This window comes from Elephas maximus, chromosome 19 (genome assembly GCF_024166365.1).
Source record: "Elephas maximus indicus isolate mEleMax1 chromosome 19, mEleMax1 primary haplotype, whole genome shotgun sequence".
NCBI classification, from domain to species: domain Eukaryota; kingdom Metazoa; phylum Chordata; class Mammalia; order Proboscidea; family Elephantidae; genus Elephas; species Elephas maximus.
In genome coordinates, this window is record NC_064837.1 from 67,548,811 (window position 1) to 67,565,642 (window position 16,832).

The window sequence follows — 16,832 nt, forward strand, 5'->3', positions numbered from 1 at the left end:
GAATTCAGAGCACCAGCTATAGGGAGAGGTCCTTTCTTGCCTCTTTCAGCTTCTAGCAGCCGGCCATCCTTGGAGTTCTGGGCCTGTGGATGCACCTGCCTCTCTCTGACTTCTTCCAGGGTCTGCTTGCTGGCCTCTGGGTCTCTGCCATTGTTGTTGGGTGCTGTGGAGTCAATTCTCACTCATGGCAACCCCATGTGACAAAGTAGAACTGCCCCATATGGTTTCCTAGGCTGTAATTTTTTTTTTTTTTTTAAGAATATTTTATGTTTTCTGTGAAAGTTTACACACATTTTAGGTTCCCATTCAACAGTTTCTACACAAATTGTTCACTGGCCTTGGTTACATTCATCATAATATGGAAACAGTCTCAATATTTCCACTCTGGTTATTCTATTTCCATTCATCTAGTTTCCCTGCCCCCTTACGTTCTCATCTTTGTTTTAAAGTATTTGTTGACTGTTTGGTCTCATAGACCTGTACCCATTGCTGATGAGTTGATTCCAACTCATAGCGACCCTATAGGACAGAGTAGAACTGCCCCATAGGGTTTCCAAGGAGCAACTCGTAGATTCGAACTGCCGACCTTTTGGTTAACAGCCGTAGCTCTTAACCACTGCACCACCAGGGCTCTTTACAGATGATTTTTTAAAGGAGTGCAGTACTTACGGGTAACAGTCTTTATTTTGTGAACCAATCTGTTATTTAGCTAAAAGGTGACTAAGAGTCTAGTTTTGGTTCAAAGTTTAAAGAGTATCTCAGGGCAATAGTCTCTGGGAGTCCTCCAGTCTCAACTGGTCCAGTAAGTCCTTTTTTTCCTTTTTTTTTTTTTTTAAGGAGCTTGAGGTTCTGTTCTACCTTTTTCTCCCTTTCTATCAGGGCCCGTCTGTTGTGGCCCTGATTAGAACAGTTGGCAGTGGTAGCTGGGCACCATCTAGTTCTTCTGGTCTCAGGGTAGATGAGGCCATGGTTGGTATAGACTATCAGTTTCTTGGCTATAACCTTTACGGAAGCAAATTGCCAGGTCTTTCTCTTACAGAGCCACTGGGTAGATTTGAACCACCAGTCTTTCAGTTAGCAGCTGAGTGCTTAACTGTTCTGCTACCAGGCCTCCTTCCTTATATCACTCAGCAGTGATTAGGCTTAGGGCACACCCTATACTGATAGGACCTCAGGAACCTAACAAAGAAAGCCCTATTTCCAAAAAGGATCACATCCACAGGTGTAGGGGTTAGGATTCCAACACGTATCTGGGGGACACGTATCTGGGGGACACGGTTTAGTCCATAACAGGACCTGATAAGAACGGTGTTCCTCTTCTCGCTCAAACTCTTTGTCTCTCAGAGAGGCCGAGCTGAGGAACACGACAATCTGGTAAAATTGTGTGGCTCTTGAAAAGAGCCAAGAAGGCCACAGGCTCAGGGTGCTAGCCCCAAATAGGCACTGTCATTTCCCTTCCGCCCCACAGTAGAGGCGAGCCTGCTTGGGGATCCACAAATTCCAGGTGGAATGCCAGCTTGTTCCCCGCTAAGCTGGTGACACTTGTCCTGTCCCTCCCCCTCTGCCAGTCTCAGTTTTCTCATCCATAAAATGGAATACTCCTGACCTCAAAGGGCCAGGAGGGGTGGTAACATGTATGAGCCCCTGGTATGGCCCCTGACCCATTGTGGACACTCAAAAACACTTCCTTGAGGAAAATGAAGAAAAGTAAAGATACAAGGGAAGGATTAGTCCAAAGGACTAATAGACCACATCTACCACGGCCTTAACAAGACAGAGTCCAGTACAACTAGATGGTGCCCAGCTACCATCACCAACTGCTCTGACAGGGATCACAATAGAGGGCCCCAGACAGAGCTGGAGGAAAATGTAGAACAAAATTCTAACTCATAAAAAAGACCAGACTTACTGGTCTGATAGAGACTGGAGAAACTACAAGAGTATGGCCCCCAGACACCCTTTTCGCTCAGTAATAAAGTCACACCCGAGGTTCAGCCTACAGCCAAAGATTAGACAGGCTTATAAAACAAAACAAGACTAAAGGGGATATACCAGCCCAGGGGCAAGGACTAGAAGCCAGGAGGGGACAGGAAGGCTGGTAATAGGGAACAGGAAGGCTGGTAATAGGGAACCCTAGGTTGAGAAGGGAGAGTCTTGACGATGTAGTGGCATTGTTAATCAGTGTCATAAAAGAATATGTGTAGTGTTTTTTGAGAAACTAGTTTGTTCTATAAACCATCGTCTAAAGTACAATAAAAATAAAAACAAAAACAAAAAACACTTCCTTGAAATGGAATGTAAGGCTAATTGCCTCCAAGAAAAAGTATCTCCTGTGTCATCAAGACCAGAAATAACTAGATGGTGCCTGGCTTCTGAACATTTTGATTAAAAACTTCTGTAGAAGAATCGTGTTCAAAAGGGGCAAAATGTGGAACCAAATTTTAAATTCTCATGGACTCCAGACTTTCTGGAGCTATTGAGGCTGTATGGACTCCTAAAACTGTTGCCCTGAGATAATCTTTAAACTTTACACCAAAAATATTTTCTGAAGTCTTCTTTAAAACAAGCAATATTTAAAAACAAAGCAAAACTGTGAACTAATTCCAGCTCATAGCTACCCTATAGGACAGAGTAGAACTGCCCCATAGGGCTTACCAGGCCGTAATCTTTACAAAAGCAGACTGCCACATCTATCTATCTCCCTTGGAGTGGCTGGTGGCTTCGAACTGCTGACTTGTTAGTTAGCAGCTGAGTGCTTAATCACTGTGCCACCAGGGCTGCTCCAAACCAAACAAGTGTTGTGTGCCATCAAGTCGATTCCAACTCTATAGGACAGAGTAGAACTGCCAGGTGGATCTGAACTGCCCACCTTTTGGTTAGCAGCCTGAGCTTTTAACCCCTGTGCCATCAAAGCTCCATAACCAAAAAATAGATTATCTTGTTATTAAAGAATATTGCCTTAAGCACTGTGCTCTTTTAAGATCTGTCTATGTGAGACCAAAATGACAACGGCAACTTGAAAAATTAGGAAACTTAGAGGGCAGTGAGTTGATGTTAATGGGGGAGGAACAACTCAGAAAAGGAGGGTGAGAATGGCTGCACGACTCAAAGGATGTAATCAATGTCACTGAATTACTGTACGTGTAGAAATTGTTGAATTGGTGCATGTTCGGCTCTGTGTACTTTCAACAACAATTAATGAACGGTGAATTCTGGGGGGGATTTTTCACAAGCGGATCACATTGGTCCCATGTTCCATGAAGCACATCACACACGCGGTACCTGTTGGTACCATGGCCCAGGAAGTGTATCACAAGCTGTTTTCACCCCAAAAACAACTTATTTACACAAAGGAAATAGTAACCATACTTGCAAGCCTTATCTCGCTGTACAGAAGCCAGAAGACAGAGAAATTTCACACAATTTCTTCTCCGGGAAGCATCTCCTCACACAAATGGCTCTCAACACTCAAATGTGGCACAGACCAACCTCCTTGTTTTTTAGGCGGTTGCACCAGTATCCACCAGGACCTAGTAAAGTGGTTCACATGCCTGCCAGTAAACCTCTAGGGGTGGAAAACGTAGCTGGAACATACATGCACCGTTGCCTGTTAAAGGGTTTAAAAAAAGACATGCCTCCTGGCCTGTCCTGAGGTTGGCCAGGACCCAGGACGGTGGGCAGAGGAGACAGACTAGGATTTGAGTCCAGTGTTTCTGACCAGGCCTCGGCCGCGGACCAGGACCCAGGACGGTGGGCAGAGGAGACAGACTAGGATTTGAGTCCAGTGTTTCTGACCAGGCCTCAGCCGCGGACCAGAACCAGGACCCTGAATCATACCCAAAACACCCTCTCCAGAGAGCCCCGCTGAACCCTTTCTGTCTCCCCCAGGACAAAGTGGCTTGGGGAAATCCACCCTAATCAACACCCTCTTCAAATCCAAAATCAGTCGGAAGTCAGTGCAGCCCACTTCAGAAGAGCGCATCCCGAAAACCATTGAGATCAAGTCCATCACACACGGTGAGCTTCAGGGAGGGGACTGAGAGGCCTCTCCTTCTGGGAGCATGGGTCCGGCAAACTCAGATCCCTGTCAGCTGGGACTCACCAGGACATCCCTGGGCATGTTGGAGACGCTGGGTAGGAATCTGTGCAGTGTTGGGGCTGCTCTCCAGGACCCCTGAGCGCTTGTCAGACTGAGCACCCTGGGAACTACTAAGCTTCCACCAAATACATGAGGGGTGGGATGCTCAGAATACTCCTAGGGCCAGGCTGCTGGAGGCCGTCCCTTCTAGAGTCAGGTCCCTGGAGGCCATCCCTTCTGGGGTGAGGCCACCAGAGGCCATCCCTTCTACAGTCGGGTCCCTGGAGGCTGTCGAATCTAGAGATGGGTTCCTGGAGGCCGTCCCTTCTAGCGTCAGGCTGATGGAGGTTGTCCCTTCTAGAGTCAGGCTACTGGAGACCTTCGCTTCTACACTCAGGTCTCTGGAGGCTGCCCCTTCTAGAGACGGATTCCTGGAGGCCATCCTTTCTAGACTCTGGTCCCTGGAGGCCATCCCTTCTAGAGCTGGGTCCCTGGAGGCCATCCCTTCTAGAGTCAGGCCATGGAGGCTGTCCCTTCTAGACTTGGGTCCCTGGAGGCTGTTGCTTCTAGGGATGGGTCCCTGGAGGCTGTCCCTTCTAGAGACAGGTACCTAGAGGCCATCACTTCTAGTCAGACCCCTGGAGGCCATTCCTTCTAGGGTCAGGTCACTGGAGGCCCTCATCTTCCTGGCATCCCCTTGGGCGTTGTCACTGTCCACCCTGAGGTGCCCCTAATGGACCTACTTGGGACTGGGCCAGTCAGTTGGCCTGAGGGCCTCATGCTACCAGGCAGAATCCGCCCTCCCTGTGAAGGTTGGTCTCCCCTCTGAGCTTGGTGGATGCTGTTTTCCATGCAGATATTGAGGAGAAGGGTGTCCGAATGAAGCTGACGGTGATTGACACGCCGGGGTTCGGGGACCATATCAACAATGAGAACTGGTGAGGGTCCCGCGGGCTGTGGGCACCATTCCTCCAGGGGAAAGAGCTGCAGCAGGGGATTTCAGATCCCCAGAGTCCCACCAGCATGAGAGCCAGGGAGGGTTCTGTGGCCGGCCACTGGGAGAGGGGGCAGAGCCTGCCATAGGTCCCACGTGCCCTTAACACCACGTGTCCAGTAGGTCCAGAAATTTCTGGACCAAAGCCTGGTTGCCCGGAGAATCTTGTTCTCCCTCCACCCTCCCTGAGGTCAAAGGTCAGCATGAGAGGTAGGTTTGGACTCTGGGCTGAACCTATATACTGAGGGAGGTCTCCCAGGTTGGATGTGGGTTTGGGGAAGCTGGGAACTGGTGGCATTTGGACGAGGACCAGAGGGAAGTTGTCCCTGACTGTGCGGTCCTCGCCCCTGGGGACGGCTCCTGGGCTGGCAGGGAGGAGGTGCTGTGTGGCTCAGTGGCTCCCCTTCCCCATGCAGCTGGCAGCCCATCATGAAGTTCATCAACGACCAGTACGAGAAGTACCTGCAGGAGGAGATCAACATCAACCGGAAGAAGCGGATCCCGGACACGCGTGTGCACTGCTGTCTCTACTTCATCCCTGCCACCGGCCACGCGTACGTGCGGGCCCTGGGGTGGGCTGCTGGGGGCCATTGCTGGCAGGAGGGCCAGGGCCGCCTCCACGGTGCTGTCCACCTGCCCCCATGGTCTGTCCACCTGCTCCCATAGTGCTATCCCCCTGCCCCCACGGTCCTGTCCCCCTGCCCCCATGGTGCTGTCCTCCCTGCCCCCACAGTGCTGTCCACCTGCCCCCATGGCACTGTCCACCTTCCCCCACGGTGCTGTCCCCCCTGCCCCCATGGCACTGTCCACCTTCCCCCACGGTGCTGTCCCCCCTGCCCCCACAGTGCTGTCCTCCTGCCTCTATGGTGCTGTCCACCTGCCCCCATGGCACTGTCCACCTGCCTCCAAGGTGCTGTCCCCCCGCCCCCACGGTCTGCCCACCTTGCAGCTGGGCCGAGTGGCTGAGTCAAGGCTATGGTCAGCAGCTGTTAAGTAGCTGACGTATGCTTTCACTGCTGTATTCCTGCTCCCCACCAACAGCCTGGCTGACCCCATGCCCATGGCCTTGCTCTTGTGTGCATTGGAGCCATCTTTGAGCCTCCCGTGGCATCCACCAAGGGACCCCCACAGTTCCATCCTCGGCCCTGAGCTGTGACCCCATTTCCTGCCTCCCCCTAAGCCGCATCTGACTCAGGTGGTTCTGTTCCAGCCTCAGGCCGCTGGACATCGAGTTCATGAAACGCCTGAGCAAAGTGGTCAACATTGTCCCGGTCATTGCCAAGGCCGACACGCTGACCCTAGAGGAGAGGGTCTACTTCAAACAGCGGGTAGGACCCCCAGCCTCTGCCCTGCCCCCACCCCTCTGAGGCAGCCTGGATAACCCTGGCACAGCCAGCCCACCCCGGGGAACCACATGGCCATGGAAGCAGCCCTCAGGGGCTTTCTGGCTATCCCAAACTCTCAGTAGCAGCTCCACATGGTAGGGGGCTCCCGAAGGCTTTGGAGCAGATGCAGACCAGGCAGATGGCATGCCTCCCAGGACCAGAGTGGACGAAGGGCCCGTCCCCCACAGGTTTTCATTAGAAATGCTTGGTTTTCATCAGGTAGAAGGGCGAATGCACAGAGACGTCCCCGCCTTGGGGAACAAGTGGCTGCCTCCTTCTCTCCCATGACCCAGAGGCCACTGCTGGCTGGGGAGGGGGTGCCAGGGCAGGAGGGTAAGCCCTGGGTTGGTTCTTCCTAATGGGGTACATGTCAGAACCCCTAGGGAACCTTAAAAACTCAGGTGCCTGGGCTCTCTGGAGCCTCTGCCTTGGGGGGGGGCGACCTTCAAATCTCATTCTGAAAGCGCCATAGGTCCTGCCAACCCTTTGTCCCCAAGCCAGATGTCAGGGGTCTTCCCAGCATGCTTAGGGAAGGGCGGTTCACCTTGAAGTCTGTATTTGCTGGAGAAAGAGAACCCAGCAAGTTCCAGAAGCTGTCCTAGAACCATCTGCCGTTGAGTCGACTCTGACTTATGGCAACCCCACGTGTGTCAGTAGAACTGTGCTCCACAGGGTTTCCAGTGGCTGATTTTTCAGAAGTAGATTGCCAGGCCTTTCTTCTGAGGTGCCTCTGGGTGGACTAGAACCTCCAGCCTTGCAGTTAGCAGCTGAGCACATTCACTGTTTGCACCACTCAAGGGGCAGTAATGATGTCTCCTCATGGGGACGTTCTGCCTTGGACATCACCCAAGTTGGGGTGCAGCTGTCCCTGAAAAAGGCGGTGCTGGTTTAACGCAGGCTGGTGCACGCTGGCCCGGGGGGCACTATGTGGGCCCTCGGGGAACTGAAATGTGAAAGCCTTTCTCAGTGGAGTTTCTGGGGGTTGGGATGAGCTAGAGAGGCAGAACAAGGGGGCCCTTGGGACGATGACCAGGGCCCCCAGAGCTGCAACGACTCCTTGGCCAGCAGCTTCCAGCCTCCTGAGCTCACCTCAGGGAGCACGGGAAGTGGGGATTATCGGGGTCACCGGCCCGTAGTCTGGGGCAGCACACAGCATGGTGGCCTTGGTGATGGGAGGATGCCTGGTGGGTGGTGACCTGACTACAAGGGTGGTGCCCCCATCGCCCCTTCCCGCCCCCCAGATCACAGCGGACCTGCTATCGAACGGCATTGATGTGTACCCCCAGAAGGAGTTCGATGAGGATTCAGAGGACCGGCTGGTGAATGAGAAGTTCCGTGTGAGTGCCTCAGGCAGGGTCCCACTCCCCGGGCACCTCATGACCCCGTTCCTGTTGGGGGATGCGTGGGGGAGGGTCCTCCTGCCCCGTCCAGGTCAGCTGCTTGGGGGAGGCAGAGGAGATGGCCTTGGGCCAGGAGCCTGTCCTCTGGCTGGGGTGGGACACAGCCCAGGTGTCCACCCACCCCTCTCTTTCCAGGGCCCCTGGCTTCCAGACCTCAGTTCTGGGGCCCCAGGCTAGAGCTGCCCCCAGGAGCCCCGGGGAATGGACTGGCCTTTCCGTGTTGAGTGACCCACGCTCTGCCCCTTCCCAGGAGATGATTCCATTTGCTGTGGTGGGCAGTGACCACGAGTACCAGGTCAACGGGAAGAGGATCCTGGGGAGGAAGACCAAGTGGGGCACCATCGAAGGTACTCGGGCTGGCTCATGGGCCACACAGGGAATCACACACCTGGGATTGCACCTGCTGTCTGGGAGCACATGCCAGGCCCTTCGGCTGCTCTCGGGGCACCATCTTCCTTTTCTATATAGTAATATTCTATTTTATTTTTGGTAAAAATATACACAGCAAAAGCCACTCCCACTCAGCACGGTCTAGACATACTGATCAGTGACATTGGTGGATTCTTCCCATTGTGTCAGCGTTCTTGTTATTTCACTCCCACTGGCTTCAACTCCCTGCCCCCAACCTCCTTATTTATGCTTTAGAATAGCTGTTGTCCATTTGGTCTTATATAGGTGGTTTTTTAAAAGAGGTCAATACTCAATGGTAACAATCTTTACTCTTTACGTTAACCTGTTGCTTAGTTTAAAGATGACTTCCGGAGATAGTTTCATTTCCAGGTTTGAAGAGTAAGTCAGGGCAATAGTGTCAGGGATTCCTCCGAACTCAATAAGTCCAATCTTGGGGCACCCCCATCTTGTTGCACTGCCCTAGCAACCAGGGAGGTGGTCTCCCATGGGCAGGGAAATGCTGAGGAAGGAGAGCCAGGACAGGGCCCTCATTCACCTAGGCTCTCTGAGCTAGAAATGCGGCTTACAGCTCTATCCAGCTCTAGAACCGGGCAGCCCTCCCCCCGAGAAGTTCCTGGTGCCCCTATACTTTAGGGATTGGACGGTGTGTTAGCATCTTGGCTTCTGTAATGAATTACCACTACTGGGTGGCTTAAAAGAAGAAAAACTTACTCTCTCGCAGTTCTGGAGGCCAGAAGCCCAGAAATCAAGGTGTCAGCAGGGCTGGTTCCCTCGAGAGGCTCTGGGGGGGATCTGTTCCCTGCCTCTCTCCCAGCTTCTGGTGGCTGCCAGCAGTCCTTGGCTTGTGGCTGCATCGCTCCAGTCTCTGCCTTCAGCTCCACATGTCCATCCCCTCCGTGTTCCCCCTCTTATAAGGACATCTATAATTGGGTTTGGAGCCCTGCTGGTGCAGTGGTTGAGAGCTACATAGCAACTACGGCTGCTAACCAAAAGGTCAGCAGTACAAATCCACCAGCCACTCCTTGGAAACTCTATGGGATTGTTGTACTCTGTGTTGTAGGGTTGCTATGAGTCTCAATCGACTCCACGGCAACAGGTTTGGTTTTTTTGGCATAATTGGATTTAAGGATCTCTGCTGGCACAACGGTTAAGCGCTCAGCTGCTAACAGAAAGATTGGTGGCTTCTACCCATCTGGTGGCTCCTCAGGAGAAAGACCTGGCAATTTGCTCCCATAAAGATTAAAAAAAAAAAAAAATAGAGCCTAGAAAATCCTATGGGGCAGTTCTACCCTGTCACATAGGGTTGCTTTGTGCCAAAAAGCTACTTTGCACACAACAACATAATTGGATTTAAGGATGATCTCATCTGCAAAGGCCATTTTCCCAAACAAGGTCCCAGGCACAGGTACTGGGGGGAGGCTGTGGACATGTCTTTTTGTTCAACCCTCTACTGACAGTAACACCCCAAGTGGAATGGACCTGAGCATGTCTGTTCACTTCCTCTCTCTGTTCCTCCCCGCTCTTTTGTGTAAACAACAATAACCACAAAGAACTCTTAGCCCTCAAGTCAATTCAGACTCTAGCTACCCTGTAGGACAGAGTAGAACTGCCCAAAAGTGTTTCTAAGGGTGTAGCCCTTAGGGCAGCAGACTGCCACATCTTTCTCCCGTGGACTGGCTGGTGCGTTCAAACCGCCAACCTTTTGGTTAGTGGCCGAGCACTTAACCTCTGTACCACCAGGGCTGCTTCTCTTTAGCATGGAGGAGGGAAAGCAGGATGGGCCACTTTGTTCCTTGAGAGTGGGTGGCTGAAAGGCCAGGGGAGAAGGAAGCAGAAAGTCACGGCAAGGGTGAGTCTGGGGCAGACAAGTGGCGGTGGGAGGCCCTGCCTCCTCCCCCACCCCCACCCCAGCTCTGTGAGCTCAAGCAAGCCCCTTACTCCCCTAGAGCCTCAGTGTCACCATCCATAAAGTAGGTACAACGTGTCAAGACTTTAGTAAAATAAGAACACATGACAAAGGCTATCGAGGGCTTTGGGGGGAGAAATTCCTCCGAGAAACTGGTCATAAGGAAAACCACCACGTACTGAGCCCTCAGGACACACCAGCACATTCCACACGCCTCACCTCCTGTCATCCTGAAAGCTCCCTGTAGCAGAGGTAGCAGTACCCACCCTGTACAGAAAGGAGGTCCAGAGAAGCAGGTGGCCCAGCCAGGCACCAGAATACTCTAGAATGTATGTGCCTAGCCCTGCACTGGATTCCCAAGTAGGGAATTCATTCCCCAAGCCCCAGCCTCTCGGGAGGAGGGGAGGATTGCCATGCTGACCTTTCTCGTGGGCCCTGAATCTCCCTGCCTGCTGGCCCAGGCCCTCTCATGCCGGCAAGAGGCAGGTGCCTCTCCCTGCCCTCCCACCACTGCGGGGCTGGTGGCCTGGGTGCGGCCTCATCTGGGGGTTTTCCAGTGTCGGCTGCTCCCTCTGGTTCTGCCTTCCTGCCTCACTGTCCCCTTGGCAGGGGTCTTGGTCCTAGAAGTATCTCTTTAGGGGCTGTTAGCCTCACTGACCAATCCAGTCCATTGGGCTCATCGCTGGTCCCAATGGTTAATGCACTCAGCTGCTAACCAAAAGGTTGGCGGTTCAAGTCCACCCAGAGATGCCTTTGAGAAAGGCCTGGAGATCTCCTTCCAAAAGGTCACAACCTTGAAAACCCCATGGAGCAGTTCTACTCTGACACACATGAGGTCGCCATGAGTTGGGGTTGACTCGATAGCAACTGGGTTTTTTTTGGCCCCTCTTCTTCCATTTCCTCTGTTCCCCTCTGCCCAAAGAACTCTTTCTGTTTTGGAACCTTTTTGTGAAAGGTATGTTTGGAGGATGGAGAAGTTTGTGGTAAGAATAGGCTGGTGGGGACCGGGAGAGGAGGGCAACCCATAATGGACATGTCTCTGCTGCCCCTAGGTGGCGAACTCCAGACATCGCAGGCAGCCAGTGAGAAGGGAGACAGGGAAATGAACAAAGCTGCTTTTTGATCCTTTTTACTGTCTCTGCAGCCTCACTGCCTTGTGTGTTGTTTTGAGGCCCCATGGAACTTGTAAGGGCACCTGCGAGGTGGTGGTTCCTACACCCCAGCAGCCTTTTATGGGGACCCTGGTGGACATGTCAAGGAGCCCTAGTGGCACAGTGGTTAAAGCACTCAGCTGTTAACTGATAGGTGGACAGTTCAAACCCACCAACTGCTCCACGAAAGGAAGATGTGGCAATCTGCTTCTGTAAAGATTGATAGCCTTGGACACCCTGTGGGGCAGTTCTACTCTGTCCTATATGGTTGCTGTAAGTTGGAGTCAACTCCATGGCAATGGTTTGGTTTTTTTTGTTCTGTTTTGCGGGGACATGTCAGCCTGAACTTAGCTCCAGGCAGAGTTGAGCTTCCCCAGAAAGCTTGACTTGCCTTCCTCTTGGAGCCTCATGAGTTAACAGCCACTTTAGGTACCCTTAAAAAAAAAAAAAAAAAAAAAAAATTTTTTTTTTTTTTTTTTTTTTTTTAAGGAACCCTGTTCACACAGTGGTTATAAGCTCAGCTTCTAACCAAAAGATTGGCAGCTCTTTTTTTTTTTTTTTTTTAAGGAACCCTGTTCACACAGTGGTTATAAGCTCAGCTTCTAACCAAAAGATTGGCAGTTCGAACCCACTAGCTGCTCCTTGGAAACCCTAGGGGGCAGTTCTCCTCTGTCCTATAAGGTCGCTATGAGTCGAAATCGACTCGATGGCACCAGGTTTTGGTTTGGTTTTTGTGCTCCCCTAAGGGGCCCTGGAAACCCTGGTGGCATAGTGGTTAAGAGCTACAGCTGCTAACCAAAAGGTCAGCAGTTGGAATCTACCAGGCACTCCTTGGAAACTATGGGGCAGTTCTTGTCAGTCCTATAGGGTTGGTGTGAGTCAGAATCGACTTGACGGCAATGGGCTTGGGCTTGGTCATGCAACAATTAAGTGCTCGGCTGCTAACCAAAAGGTTGATGGTTCGAACCCATCAACCACTGTGCAGGAGAAAAATGTGGCAGTCTCCTTCCGTGAAGATTATGGCCTTGGAAACCCTATGGGGCAGTTCTACTCTGTCCTATACAGTGGTTATGAGGGAATTGACTCAATGGCAATGGGTTTGGTTTTTGTTTTCTTTTTTGCTCCCTGGCAAGCATGTTATTAAGTGGTTGTGCTGGGTTCTTGCCCCCCTCACCCCATTCTCTCTCTTCCTTCTCTTTTTTCTCTGAGTCTCCCCATCTAGAGGTATTTCACACACCCTTGGAAACCACCTGAAATGTCTTCAGCAGGAAGGTGGGGGGTGGCAAATCACAGTTGTCTCATTTAATCCTCTCATGCCCCTGTGAGGTGGGTAACGTTATTATCCCCATTTTACAGATGAGGAAACTGAGGGTCGGAGAGGCCAGAATAATTTGCCCAAGGAAGGAAGCAGTGACCACACACTCAAACCCCAGCTTCAGGGCTGTACTCTTTCCCCCAGCTCTCTCCAAGTTAGATAAAAATGAGGTGGTGGGAGTCGATAGTGGGTGGGGGCTGGCTCAGGAGCAGGAGACAAATAAAATCCAGAGCAATTGCAGGCTTGCTGTGGCTGCGAGAGCTTGGATCCTTACACCCCTGTACCAGCCTCTCCCCTGTCCGCCAGCTTGTGGAACAAAAATCAGACCCATGGACTTTGAGAAAAGCCACCTTTTTCTGTAATGGAGGCCGCCTGGACTGTGGAGCCAGTTGGAGTTCGAATCCTGCTTCTGGCTTTGCAAGCTGGGGAATTGGATAGGTCTCCGAGTCCCGTCTTCCTAAGAGGACAAAAGAGGAACAATGGGACATGCCTTGTAGGGCATGGCGATTGAGTTAAATCTTGCACAGAAAGCACCTGGCTCAGGTAGCAATCACACCTTTTCCTTCCACTTCTCTATTAAACTAGTGCCCAGCCCCCACAGCCCAGGTGATGCCACTCGCCCCTCCCTAAAAAATGTCCTGTAGTAATTGAGGCACACAAGGCAATGTGTGTGTGTAAGTTATGAAATATAGCAATAAAGCCACCACTTTGAAGCCATCACTGGCGCAGCCCCCAAATGCTACCGGTGGGCGCCTCCCTCCTGCGTCCTCCTGTACCCCTCACCCCTAGAGTAACCGCTGTCCTGAAGCTTGTGTTTCTCATCCCTCCGGGCTCTTTGTTGGTTTATAACATACCTGTCTCCCTAAGCAACAGAGCTTTGCTTGTCCTTGAGCTTTGTGGAAATGGGAACCTGCCGCAGGAGAGCTACATGTGTGTACACGTGTGCCCTGAGCCACGTGTGTGGTGGGCGGGGACTGTCAGGGAGGTGTGTATATGGGGGTAACTCTCCAGGTTGTAGATTTTCTTGAATTGCCCCAGCTTTCTCTGGTTCTTGTCTCATTCTGCCCCAGCATCCCACCCCTGGTGTCTGCTGGGACATCCTGCCCCCAGTGTCCACCAGTACATCCTGCTCTGCCAGAGCCCCCCTCCCCATCACCCCAGTGGAGGTGTGCCCCCCCCCCCCGGCTTTCCTTCGTGTGGCTCTTTCCCCACTGTTGTCTTGGCCTGGTTATTGTCCCACCTCCCACTAGACCAGAACCTTCCTGAGACCAGGAGCCAGGCCACCGTCACCCATGCCTGTGAGGTACCCGTCACCCATGCCTGTGAGGTACCCGGTTCACGGCTCACAGACTCCTTCCTCTTGCGCGACCCCTGGGTACATGCTCAGCATGGGGGAGGGGAGAGTCAGGGAGGGGCCTGTCTGCTGGGATGCTAATGCCCCTGTCTCCCTCCTCAGTTGAGAATACCACACATTGTGAATTTGCCTACCTGCGAGACCTCCTCATCAGGTGAGAGGGCTGGCGCCTGTAGTGGGGTGGGTGGCCTTTGCCCCCTGAAGGCCCCGAGGGGACTAAGTCAGGGGTGTGGGCAGTGGAAGGTCCAGGGCCACAGCAGCCTGCCCTACCCTGGAAGTCCTCAGAAGCTTGTTTTCTAAAACACCCTTTTGGAACTGAAGGAAGAAGAAGCAAAAACCTTTTTAACCCCATGAGGTCACCTGGATGGGAGGACCTGGTTCTGGTCCACCATGGCCCACCAGGTTCCCTGGGGGTTATGGAAGCCCTGAGGAGTCTCGTATGCAGGCCCTGGTCGGGTTCCCCATCCCAGCATGCTCAGACCCCCACCCTCTGGGCCTGGCTAGGGCTTCTTGGCTTCCCTTGAGCACAGCCAGGTAAACCTGTCCCTCAAGGGAGCCAGGTGGGGGTCCTGGGAGCAGCAACCCTGGGCCTGCACTGGTGGATGGAGGGAGCCAGGGAGGAGGGGGGCTCCTGCATAGGCCCCAGGGAACTCCAGCTTGTTCCCCAGCCTACAGGTAGGTGGAAGCTTGGGATAAAGCCAAGAGGGGGTGGGAGAATCCAGATGGGGGGCTTCCAGGGGCTTCCTGGCTGAGGAAGGAACCCCCACCTCAGACCCTCGTGGCCACCCTTCCAAATTCATCCTGGAGCCACAAAGGAGCCTGAGCCTAAGGGCTGGTGGCCACCCCCTGCCTCATACCTGCCAGCACCCGGGTGCCAGCCTGGCCCTTTCAGACTGGAGCAGAGACACTCCAGCCCTGACCACTGCTGGACGCACTGGCCCTCCCCTGGAGGCTGTTCAACAGCAGCAGCACCCACCTAGCTCAGCCTCCCACCAGGCTGTGGACTAGCCAAGAGCCTGACCCAGAGAAAAGGAAGGCGTGTACAGTAGAATCCCTGTGTCCCGGGAGAGCCTGGAGTCACCAGGAGGATGGCCCCCCATGCCCAGGCCTGATCTAACACAGTGCTGGGGGACTCTGCAGGGGCTGGGGTGGAGAGAGGCCCCTGGCCACGCCCCGCAGCCCAGCCCACTGGCACCTTGTCCCCCAGGACACACATGCAGAACATCAAGGATATCACCAGCAGCATCCACTTCGAAGCCTACCGGGTGAAACGCCTCAACGAGGGCAACAGCGTCATGTCCAACGGCGTCGAGGAGAAGGAGCCGGAAGCCCAAGAAATATAGACACCTGCCTGCCCCCGGACCCTGCCCCCAAGTCTCTTCCGTCCCCCAGGCCCGCCCACTTGCCCCATTTTATTTTATAAAATTTTCTCCATGTGTCATGGTCCTCTGCCCCATACACGCTGCCCAGTAACAAGATCACATGTCTCATCTTGCGTGTGTTAATTCTTAGCCCACAGACTGGGGCTGTGGTGGGTGGGGCCTCGGCTGGGGGACCGGGCCTCTGGCCTCTCCTGGCAGGCTGGGTTATAGCCAGAGGAAGGTGGAGAGGACCCGCTGACCCCAGGCCCAGCCCTGAGGGGCTGGAAGAGCCAGTCTCCTGCCTGTGCTGACCAGGTGGACCTCTCTGCCAGGCAGCCTGGGCGGGGGCCCCCTTCATGTGTGGGGGTACCCCGGGTTCCTGCATTGGGCCGCACGTTCCCCTGCCCCCACCTCCCTGTTTGACCTGGGTGAGACCACGGTCACTCAGAGCCCCCACCCGACCCTTCTCCTAGGGGGAGTAGTTAATTCCATGAAGTGAAAGTTGCCGGTTGCTTAGACGCAGGAGGCTGGTTTGCTGCCACCGTGGCTACTGCCCACAAGCCTGTCCTGGAGCAGAAAGTGCCTTTAACTTCCATCCAATGAGCCAGCACCACCTCAGCTGACTGTCCCTTGTCCCCTCAGGCAGGACCTGGGTCCGGCTGGAGAGAGGGAGGTGTGTCTTCATCTCCCGGTCGTTCTCCCCTCTCCCCTACCTCTGATGAGACCTTAGGTGTGGCTGAGCTGCTGGGATTTTTTTGTGATTGAAAGGAAGGAAAAAACGTCCCCCCACCCCGATTTTTGGGAAGGTTCAGCAAGTGAATGTGGTCAGGAGCTGAGGGGGGAACGTGGCAGGTGCTGTAAGGAGGGAGGTGCAGTAGGGACAGGACGGGCAAGGTGGGCTGAGCTGCGTTGGTCCTAGACCTGCCTCTCGTAAGTGGGGAAGTACGTCTGTGTGTGTGTGTGTCTGTTTACTTTCTGGATTGACCCAAGATGAAGTCCCTGGGTGGCACAAACAATTAAGCACATGGCTGCTAACTGAAAAGTTGGAGGTTCAAGTTTACTCAGAAGCACCTCAGAAGAAAGCCCGGGCAATCTGCTTCCAAAACTCAGCCACTGAAAACCCTACAGAGCACAGACCTCTGACACATATAGGGTCGCCATGAACGGGACTCAACGGCAACTGGTTTTTTTTTTTTTTTTTTTTTGGCTCAAGATGTCCTAGTTAAATGAATGCCCAGGATACACACTGGTCCCTCCTGCCTCAGCCTTGCCGCCTGTGAGACCCGGGGAGGCAGGAGGCCAGGCAAACCTGGAAGACCTTTTGTTGCCCCAAATGTGCCTGGGTCTCCTACACCTCAGAGCCAGTGAGGGTGAGACAAGGGAGGCTGGGAGTCAGTGTGTGTGGCCCGCGGCAAGGCTTCAGAGCTAGACCTGGGGTAGCACAGCTCCCTCACCCTCTGTCCTTGCCAGGGGACCA

At 53.4% G+C, this 16,832-nt stretch overlaps 1 protein-coding gene across 8 annotated transcripts in view; it reads left to right on the forward strand.

Moving 5' to 3' along the window:
- SEPTIN9 (septin 9) overlaps positions 1-16,405 on the forward strand; it is a 201,174-nt gene extending 184,769 nt beyond the window's left edge. For all 8 annotated transcript variants that reach the window (XM_049861414.1, XM_049861417.1, XM_049861416.1 and 5 more), the window contains 8 exons: positions 3,889-4,017; positions 4,935-5,016; positions 5,489-5,626; positions 6,283-6,400; positions 7,699-7,794; positions 8,108-8,204; positions 14,097-14,148; positions 15,202-16,405. In XM_049861414.1, the coding sequence (XP_049717371.1) occupies positions 3,889-4,017; positions 4,935-5,016; positions 5,489-5,626; positions 6,283-6,400; positions 7,699-7,794; positions 8,108-8,204; positions 14,097-14,148; positions 15,202-15,337 (848 nt within the window). In that variant the 3' untranslated portion in view covers positions 15,338-16,405. The remainder of the gene's footprint in view (positions 1-3,888; positions 4,018-4,934; positions 5,017-5,488; positions 5,627-6,282; positions 6,401-7,698; positions 7,795-8,107; positions 8,205-14,096; positions 14,149-15,201) is intronic.
- Positions 16,406-16,832: the final 427 nt, after the last annotated feature.